Below are 10403 nucleotides of genomic sequence, written 5' to 3'. Positions count from 1 at the left end.
TGTGATTAAGGCTTTATTGGGCATCAGTCAGGCTGGGCAGGAATCACACTGGGAAGCATGGACTGCACACCAGGCCAGGTCTGGTCTTCAGGGCAGCACTGGGAGCTCAGAGCAGAGCCCTGTGGGCCAGGGGCCTGGCTGGGCTGCTCACAGCAGAAGTAATCATGGAAGGGAAGGATAGTCTGGGTGGCTTTAATGCAGAAGGGATCATGTGGGGTGGGGAGGAACTTTGCTCAAAAATAGTGGGAAACTGAAATCTTTAAAGTAGGGATGGAAAGGGGTGTGGGAGGGGGATAAGGGGGCCAAGAAGCCATCTAGAGTGAACAGAAGGAAAAAGAAGAAGACAGATGGTTCTGCGGGCAGGAAGGTCCACCTGGTCTCCAAGGCACTGGCTCCTCACGCCCATCTCCTGGTTGTGGGCACTACTTGTTGCCCCACACGGCAAGCTTCAGGAACAGAGGGCCTGGGAGGAAGCGGCTGGACTTCATGTAGGCAGAGATCTTCTTCAGGCCCTGAGGGTGGGAAAAAGAACACCAGGCCTCAGGTCTGCTGCCCCACTGGAACCCAGGCACCTCTCCCCAAGTTTGGGACCTGGGGTACAGCCCTTCCATGTGGGAGTCAAATGTTGGGGCAAAAGATAGTCTTCTGGGGTCCCCAGCTCTGGGAAGTTAACTCTTCCAGTTTCCTGTAATTCATCTGACATCCAGACTCACCACATACAGAGACTCTATACTGTATTAGGTGCTACATATCCACTAGACATGATGACATAGGTTCAGAATCTCTATACGACTCCCCTGCAAGATGGGTTCTACTGAGACCGTTCATCAGAAGGGAAACTGAGGCACTCAGAAGATAAGCACCTCCCTCACGATCACATCGCACATAAGCAATATGGCTAGAATGTAGCCTGCTCGGTCTCCCTCTCCATTCTGAGTCTCTCTGCTGCACCCCCTTCCCCATGGCTGAAAACAAGGAGGTTCACTCATCATGCACTTACACAAACAGTTAAGTGACCCTCAGGGCAGTTGCCCACCAATAGTGCCTACAAGGGAATTCAGGATGGGAAAAAACAAGATGAAACTTTCTGTGTTTTGGATACATGGTCCCTAGATGGTTAAGATACATAAGCTCCAGAAAGAATGAAGTGGCTGGGCCAAAGCAGAAACAATGCTCAGTTTTGGATGTATCTGGTAGTAAAAGCAAAGTCTGATGCTTTTAAGAATAATACTGCATAGGAACCAGGAATGATAGGTCCATGAATCAAGGTAAATTGGTTGTGGTCAAGCAAGAGATGGCAAGATTAAACATCATCTTAGGAATCGGTGAACTAAAATGGATGGAAAAAGGAGAATTTAGTTCTCCTTTAGGTCATCAGAAGATGACCATTATATCTACTACTGTGGTGAAGAATCCTTTAGAAGAAATGGAATAGCCCTTATAGTCAACAAGACTCCAAAATGCAGTACTTGGGTGCAATCTCAAAAACGACAGAATGATTTTGGTTCGTTTCCAAGACAAACCATTCAATATCACACTAATCCAAATCTATGCCCCCACCACTGATGCCAAAGAAGCTGAAGTTGATTAGTTCTGTGAAGACCTACAACACCTTCTAGAACTAACATCAAAACAAAACAGTCTTTTTTCATCATCAGGAATTGGAATAGAAAACTATGAAGTCAAGAGATACCTGGAATAACAGGCAAGTTAGACCTTGGAGTACATAAATGAAGCAGGGCAAAGGCTAACAGAGTTTTCTCAAGAGAACAAGCTGGTCATAGTAAACACCCTTTTCTACCAAACCAAGAGACAACTCTACACAAGGACATCACCAGATGGCCAATACCAAAATCAGACTGATTATGTTCTTTGCAGTCAAAGATGGAGAAGCTCTACACAGTCAGTAAAAACAAAACTTGGAGCTTACTGTGGCTCAGACCATCAGCTCCTTATTGCAAAATTTAGGCTTAAATTGAAGAATGTAGGGGAAACGACTAGGCCATTCGAGTAGCACCTAAATCCACTCCCTGATAATTATACAGTGGAGGTGATTAATAGATTCAAAAGATTAGGTCTGGTAGACAGAGTGCCTGAAGAACATGGATGGTGGTTCATAACATTGGACAAGAGGCAATGACCAAAATCATCTGAAAGAAAAAGAAATGCAAGGAGGCAAAGTGGTTGTCTGAGGAGGTTTTACAAATAGCTGAGGAAAAAGGAGAAGTGAAAGGCAAAGGAGAAAGGGACGGATATACTCAACTGATTGCAGAGCTCTAGAGAATAGCAAGACCTATTAAATGAGATAAGGCCTTCTTAAATGAACAATGCAAAGTAGAGGAAAACAATAGAATGGGAAAGAATGGGAAAGACTAGAGATCTTGTCAAGAAAATTGGAGAGATCAAAGGAACATTTCATGCAAGGAAGGGCACAATAAAAGAAACAGTAAGGACATAACAGAAGCAGAAGAGATTAAGAAGAGGTGGCAAGAATACACTGAAGAACTACACAAAAAAGGTTTTAATGACCAGATAACCACAATGGTGTGGCCACTCACCTAGAGCCAGACATCCTGGAGTGTGAAGTCAAGCGGGCCTTAGAAAACATTACTACAAACAAAGCTAGTGGAGGTGACAGACTTCCACCTGAGCTACTGAAAATCCTAAAAGATGATGCTGTTAAAGTGCTGCACTCAATATGTCAATAAATTTGGGAAACTAATCAGTGGCCACAAGACTGGAAGAAGTCAGTTTTCATTCCAATCCCCAAATAGGGCAATGCCAAAGAATGTTCAAACTACTGTACAATTGCACTTATTTCACATACTAGCAAGGTTATGCTCAAAATCCTTCATGCTAGGCTTCAACAGTACGTGAACCAAGAACTTCCAGATGTAAAAGCTGTCTAGACAAAGGCAGAGATCAAATTGCCAACACTTGTTGGACCATGGAAAAAGCAAGGGGGGTCCAGAGAGACATCCACTTCTGCTTCATTGACTGTGTGGATCACAACAAACTGTGGAACATTCTTAAAGAAATGGCAAAACTAGACCACTTATCTATCACCTGAGAAACCTGTATGTAGGAGAGTTAGAACCTTAGATGGAACAACAGACTGATTCAAAATTGGGAGAGGAGTAAGACAAGACTACATACTGTCAGCCTGCTTACTTAACTTACATGCAGAGTACATCATGAGAAATGCTGGCCTGGATGAATGACAAGATGAAATCAAGATTGCCAGGAGAAATATCAGCAACCTCAGATAAGCAGATGATGCCACTCTAATAGCAGAAAGTGAAGAGGAACTAAAGAGCCTCTTGATGAGGGTGAAAAAGAGAGTGAAAAAGCTGGCTTGAAACTCAACATTCAAAAAAATAAGACGATGGCATCCAGTTCCACTGCTTCATGGCAAACAGAATGGGAAAAAGTGGAAGCAGTGACAGATTTTACTTTCCTGGGCTCCAAAATCACTGTATATGGTGACTGAAGCCATGAAATCAGAAGATGTTTGCTCCTTGAAGGGCTTCTCTGGTGGCTCAGATGGTAAAGAATTCACAATGTGGGAGACCTGGGTTCCATTCCTGGGTTGGGAAGATTCCCTGAAGAAGGGAAAGGCTACCCACTCCAGTATTCTTGCCTAGATAATTTTATGGACAAAGGAGCCTGGCAGGCTATAGTCCATGGGATCACAAAGAGTCAGACACAACTGAGTGACTTCCACTTTCACTTGCTCCTTGGAAAGAAAGCTATGATAAACCTAGACAGCATATTAAAAAACAGAGACATCACTTTGCCAACAAAGGTCTGTTTGGTCAAAGCTATGGTTTTTCCAGTAGTCATATATGGATGTGAGAGTTGGACCATAAAGAAGGCTCATCACCAAAGAATTGATGTTTTTGAACTGTGGTGCTGGAGAAGACTCTTGAGAGTCCCTTGACCTGCAAGGAGATCAAACCAGTCAATCCTAAAGGAAATCAACCTGCAGTATTCATTGGAAGGACTGATGCTTACGCTGAAGATCCAATACTTTGGCCACCTGATAGGAAGAACTGACTCATTGGAAAAGACCCTGATGCTGGGAAAGACTGAGGGCAAGAGAACAGGGCAACAGAGGATGAGAAGGTTGGATGGCATCATTGACTCAATGGACATGAGTTCGAGCAAATTCTAGGAGATGGTGAAGGACAGGGAGGCCTGGTGTGTAGCAGTTCATTGGATTGCAAAGAGCCAGACACAACTGAGCAACTGAACAACGACACTGTCCTTAAGTTGTGAGGGTTTTTTCCAATTGACACTTGGTCATAAGAGTATTTGTTCTTCTCATTCTCCAAAATTATTCTCTTTCTCAGAAAAGGCTCCTAGTTGCAAGGGTTTCCACAGAGAGATAGGTCCTAGCAAAACAAAGTGTTCAGAAAGTACCCAAGCAACTTGCAGAAGAGACCACATTTCACCCAATTATTCAGGAAAACATGGATGAAACATGATAGGAGGGTTGAAGCAATAAGACTAGGCTAGGCCAGACTCTAGTTTTTCCACTTAAAAGACAGAGACCAATTGCCTGGACTGGGACCTGAGCCCACTCTCACTGGGCCTCAACCTACCTCATCCTCAGTCCTGCTACAGCCAGCCAGGCAGAAACACTCAAGTGTACCTGTGCACCATCTTCCCAAGACAGACAGTGCCCAACAGTTCCCAGGATTCCAAGATCTAGGACTGCCTGTGCCCCACAGCCCAGGGCCCAACAGGCCACACCGCAGGCCACATCTGTCCCCATCCTCCCTGCTGGGCAGTCACCCCAGCTCTTGCAAAATTCTCAAGGCGACAAGCCTTGGACCAGAACCAGAGCTGATGAGAACTAGCTGAGAAAGCAAATTTCATTATAGACGTGGGCATACAAAACAGATTGTAGACTGAAAAACCTCTTGGACAAGAGCTTCAAATTCCATATCTGCCACAAAGCAGACTCTGTTGCTCTCCAGTTGGGTGAATGATGAGCTGGGAGGTGAGGTCAGGCTGTGCGCCTCCAGCCCTAAGGTGGCTCCACCCACACCACACAGCTCAGGCCTCCTATAGTTCTCCAGCTGCACTGAGCCCCAGACGCAGGGCACCAGGACTGTGTGACATCTGTATCCCACTTGTGCCTGACACAGTGTCTCATACAGGGGAGAGGATCAGATCAGTGAATGTGACTTAAAATGAAAATACTAACCCATCTTTCAGACAGAATCTGGAGTAATGGGAAAGAAGACAGGATGGGAGATGAGGAGGGAAGGAAAGTGCCCACCAAATGAGAAGTCAAGATAAAATCCTTGTACAGGACATCTATATTATGTTAGCAGAAATGTTATGTTAGTCACTCAGTCATGTCTGACTCTTTGGGACCCCACAGACTGTAGCCCCCCCAGGCTCCTCTGTCCATGGAATTCTCCAGGCAAGAATACTGGAGTGGGTAGCCATTCCCTTCTCCAGGGTATCTTCCCAACTAAGGGATCCAACTGGGGTCTCCCACAGTGCAGGCAGATTTTTTACCATCTGAGTCACCAGGGAAGCCACCAACTACAGCTCTGAGAATCTCAGAACAACAGGCAGAGACTCAACTGCTGCAAAGCCCTTTGGAGATGAGGAGAAAATATTGCCTGTCTTTTTAGTCTTTGATATCAATCCTACTGTGTCTCACTCTACTAATGCCAGCTGCACATCATTTCCTGAAGGTTCTGCTTCCTCCACACTTTCCAGAGCTGTCAACACAGTCATGAAAGGGACCTGAGGTTTCTTTTTCCTACAGGAAATGAGGAGCCACTGATGCTGCCCATGGAAGTCAGACACTCTGACTGGGAGCCCAGCACAGCCTGCTCTGGTTCTGTGACCTGCAGAAACTACTTGTCCTTTCAGGTTGACTCCTTATCTGTAAAATGCAGAGGATAATTTTTCTACCGTGTAGTAATGTTATAAAGATGAAATTTGACACAATATATGTCATTGCTGAGCAGAGATTCTGGCATAAACCAAGTTCTCCATAAATGCTATTCTTCATTGTAGTTCCAACTAGGAAATCATCCAGGCTTCCCAGGTGGCACTAGTGATAAAGAACTCATCTACCAATGCAGGAGATGAAAGAGATGCAGGTTCGATCTTTGGACTGGGAAGATCCCCTGAAGGAGGGCATAGCAACCCACTCCGGTATTCTTGCCTGGATAATCCCATGGACAGAGGAGCCTGGCAGGCTACAGTTTGTAGGGTCACAAAGAGTTGGACACGACTGAAGCAACTTAGCATGCATACACCCAGGAAAGCATCAGGAAAAGGTGGGGGAAGAGACATAAATACTAGGGGGATCATGGGAATGACCTCAAAACGGGTGAGGAAATCTTTGAGGTTTGGGAATTCATCCAGGCACCTGGGCTCAAATATGCGTTGCAAATCAAGGATGTCATAAGCCAGGAAATCCACATAGGTGAGCTGCAGGAAGACAAAGCATGAATGTGCACCAAACTCTCAACCTGGGGAAAAATGACAGCTCTCCCTCCCCAAAAGCCATCCCCCTTACCTTGTTCCCTGCAAACCAACACCTCTTCCCCAGAAAAACTGAGAAGAGCTTCATCCTTCCAGGAATTTCCTTCAAGTAACCAGGTTTCAGTTTCTCCTGAGACACAAAACAGCTGTCACTGCCTTCAGACAGACTCCCTGGCAGACAGCAGGCCTCCCAGGCCTGTGTCTGATCCCAGCTGTCAGGTGAGCAGCCATGTCCCCTGACTGCACCTGGGGCAATTCAACCCACATGTCTTCATCAGACTCCTATGGGTACCACCTCCCATCTGCGAGAGGCGATGGGAAGACAACGGGCAAAACCACACTGTTCATGAACATGTCACCACTCAGCTCCAGACACCTGCCCTGGGTCAGACCAGCAGTGCTGTGAGACCTGGCGGAGCTCGGTCCTCAGACCTCAGGCCAATAAACAGTGGAATGACTAGGAAAAAAGTCCTACATTCCAGTTTGGGAGTGAGAAATGGTGTAGACGCCTGAGCAGTTTCTGGACAGTTGGAGAGAATCTGAGAGGCTGAAAGACAAGAGGCAGAGGAATAAAGTCTGACCCTGGGCTGCCTACTAGGCACCTGTATTTATGCCAGAGATGTCGAGGAGGAGACACTGGGTTAACAATGTAAACACCTGTCTAGGAACTGAATTTCCACCCAGAGGAAGCTGGAGTCTTTCCTAAGATTCTCTAGTGTAGAGGACTGTGTCCAGCGTTTCAAACCCTGTCCAGTCCAATGTGAAAGGACTCACAAAGTCAGGGCTGTAGCAGATCCTGGCCACGTGCAAGCGGACATCCATAACCTGGTTCTCCAATAAGTCCACTCGAATGTTCTCCTCCTCTGTCTCCCCACCTGTGGCCACACAACAGAGACTCACCCTCAGCATCCCACCCCAGTCCAGCACAGGACATGGCCACCTGTGCCCCTGCCCCCAACCCCATGCCCACTCACACATGTTGTGCTTGCGAGCGATGTGGCGAAGGATGGCATTGCTCTGGGTTAGCTTGTGAGTCCCATCAATTAAGTAGGGCAGCTGGAAGAACACGGCCTGGTCACTTGGGCCACCTGCATCTCCTCCCTTGCATTAGAGAAGAGATGAAATCTGGCACTCACAGAGCCTGGCCCACTGCAGACACTAAACGCTGCTGCTGCTAAGTCGATTCAGTCGTGTTCGACTCTAAGCGACCCCATAGATGACAGCCCACCAGGCTCCCCCATCCCTGGGATTCTCCAGGCAAGAACACTGGAGTGGGTGGCCATTTCCTTCTCCAATGCATGAAAATGAAAAGTGAAAGTGAAGTCGCTCAGTCGTGTCCGACTCTTAGCGACCCCATGGACTGCAGCCTACCAGGCTCCTCCATCCATGGGATTTTCCAGGCAAGAGTACTGGACTGGGGGCCATTTCCTTCTCCAGCAGACACTAAATGATATGTTGTAAAACAAAGGGATGAGTTGGGACACAGAGCATCATGGAAAGGCAGAAAACAGAACCAGGAAGCTGAGAGACAGAGCAGAAGGCACCTGTTCCTGAAACCTCTAAGCCAGGAAAGGAGATGGATGGTGACACTGTCCACTCCCCCTCCCAGCACCCCAGTCCCTGCACCTACATTGGGGAAGTCCAGGCCCAACTTGGATTTTTCATTCAGCCACTGGCTTCTGTCATAATCAGGAGCTGTGAAAAAGAAGATGCAATGAAACAACCTCCCAGGAATCCAACCCTCCTTTCTAGGGGGACCCAGCAAGGAGTAGAGGCAAGACCCCCCTGAACTGGTGGATCTGGAATCTGAACCACTAATCTCACATGGAGCTTTGAGGGGAAAAACCAACTTAGAAACTTCTTGAAACTAGGTGAGTAATCCTTACAAAGGCTTCAGGTAAGCACTAAGCGGAGCCTGTGCCAATGGCTGATACAGTACCCAGCTGTGGGCTCTCATATCCTTCCTTGGAGGCCAGTTGCATCCTAAAGGGTTCGGGAAGGTGCAGGTCCCTGCTCCAGCTGGGCGGGCTGGAGGGGAGGACGACAGACGTGAACAACAGGGGTCAGAACACGGGATGCTTGGCACCAAACCAGCATGAGTTGGGCAGAAGTCAGGACATGATAAGGATGCCATTACCGTCCCCCATCGTGTACTTCTTTTCCTTATAGTTTGAGTCTGTGTACTCCAGGAGCAGGCGGATGGCGTGGGCCAACTGAGAGAGATGGCCAGAGGGAGAGCAGATGTCAGGTCCTAATTGCCTGACTTTCTGTGTTCCCACAACCTCAACACCAACCCCCACCCACACTCCCGCGCACAAGCCCCGCTAGAGAAAAAAGGGCAGAGGAATAGGACTTCGGGCTTGGCTCTACCAAGCTCTGAAGAGGAATATTCTAGTGAAATCAATCCCCATTGCACAGCATTTCCCACCCGCAACCCTCCCTACCCTGCCGGCCTCCATCTTTCCCGCCTTGGTGACCCCAGCTCACTCCGCGGATGTCCCAGTAACCCAGGATCATGGTCATGGGGCTGGTTTCCGTGCTGAGTGGAGACACTTCACAGGGGCTGGACTGGAAATTTATCCTCTGACCCGGCGGTGAAGGCGCGGCCGGAAGCACCCGCCCCTCTTCTAGGCCCCACCCCCAGCGCGGCCCCCAACTCCTCGAGGCCTTTCCCAGATGCAGCCCTCGGCAAGTGAAAATGAGACCTATTTCCGCCTCAGAGCCAAGGGGTCTCCAGAGACATGGTGCGGGCTCTGGGATGTCAAGAACCCCCGGGTCGGGCCCACCTGGTTCCTGATCCCAGTCAGATCTCTGCTAAGTCGGTGGAGTTGGTGGCACGCTCAGGAAACAAACCGGAATCAACAGCAGCAAGGCTCTTCTGCCTTCCCTTCTCTCTCAGGAACCGCTTAGTTTTGCCCTTGGGCTTCAGATATCCCACGAGCTCTGGGGAGCTCTGTCCACTAAGTTTAGGCCAAGAGCAGGTGCCCCTCAAACTGAGGGTTTAATTGGCTCCTTTCACAGGAAGAACAGGACTCCAGGCAATCCTAAAGCTCCTCAGTCAGTTACGATCCCTAACAGCCTCAAGTCTTGAAAGAAAAGCCTATCACTGGGATAGGAAGAACCACCCAGGTCAAGAAAACGTGCCTCAGTGCCTTTGTTCCGGACCTATGGAGGACCCAGCCCTTCCCTGCTGTTCTAAGAGTGAAACTGATCAAATGTATATTAACCAACTGGTTTATGGTTTGGATTATGAATCTAAATCCAGAACCAGGCCAGCAAAGAAGATATCAAAGTGCAGTCCAGAAATATCCTAACTGCCAGCTAGATGTCCCTCACATGATACAGTGATGGGGAGAATGGTGGTCACAGAAGGAATGTGACTGAAAGGGGAAGAGCTGTCCTCGGAGTAGTCAGTCTCCTCTCTTGTAGCAGAGAGTTGCCAGAAGGGGTGGCAGTCAGGAACCTGAAGGACGGTGCACAGGACCGCGGTCAGAGTGGGCCCAGCACACCCTCAGCTGCCCAGGTCCACAGATTCCAGCCCTCATCCTGCCTCCTGACCCCTGTGTAGTTCTGTGTATGAGAGGATGGTTCAAGTGTCCTTTGAATTCTCTCTGTGATATAACCTCCAGAAAACCAGCTTCTACCTGTCAGTGTTCTTCTTGGAAGTTTGAAGACTATTTCAAATTTAGGAGAATAGGACATAAGTTGGCCTGTGTTTCCTATTCTTTGTTTAAAGAGTATTACAAATTAGTGGATATATGAAAACAGATGAGAAGAACATTTAAAAACAAATGGGTCTACAAGTTAAAACACAAGGTTGAGGGACTTCCTGGGTGATCCAGTGGCTAAGACTGTATGCTCCCAATGCAAGGGGCCAAGGTTTGATC

At 47.9% G+C, this 10403-nt stretch overlaps 1 protein-coding gene across 32 annotated transcripts; it reads right to left on the bottom strand.

Moving 5' to 3' along the window:
• LOC147375994 (glutathione S-transferase Mu 1-like) lies at positions 1-9086 on the bottom strand. 32 transcript variants are annotated; one of them, XM_086391671.1, is made up of 8 exons: positions 8961-9086; positions 8456-8729; positions 8147-8211; positions 7491-7617; positions 7291-7391; positions 6551-6646; positions 6352-6462; positions 1-512 (listed from the first exon to the last, which is right to left on the bottom strand). In XM_086391671.1, the coding sequence occupies exons 2-8, from the start codon at positions 8496-8498 to the stop codon at positions 423-425; spliced, it is 633 nt and encodes a 210-aa protein (XP_086247797.1). In that variant the 5' UTR covers positions 8499-8729; positions 8961-9086; the 3' UTR covers positions 1-422. The 32 variants fall into 32 exon arrangements, with proteins under 32 accessions (XP_086247797.1, XP_086247802.1, XP_086247819.1 ...); XM_086391676.1 differs by having other exon boundaries at positions 7491-7572; XM_086391693.1 differs by having other exon boundaries at positions 6401-6462; positions 7491-7572.
• Between the last annotated feature and the right edge of the window lie 1317 nt (positions 9087-10403).

Source organism: Bos grunniens, chromosome 3 (assembly GCF_055505025.1).
Source record: "Bos grunniens cultivar Pamir isolate PY7600 chromosome 3, Bosgru_T2T1.0, whole genome shotgun sequence".
NCBI lineage: Eukaryota > Metazoa > Chordata > Mammalia > Artiodactyla > Bovidae > Bos > Bos grunniens.
Note: the sequence above shows the minus strand (reverse complement) of the source record. Positions and strands in the feature narration are given on the sequence as shown.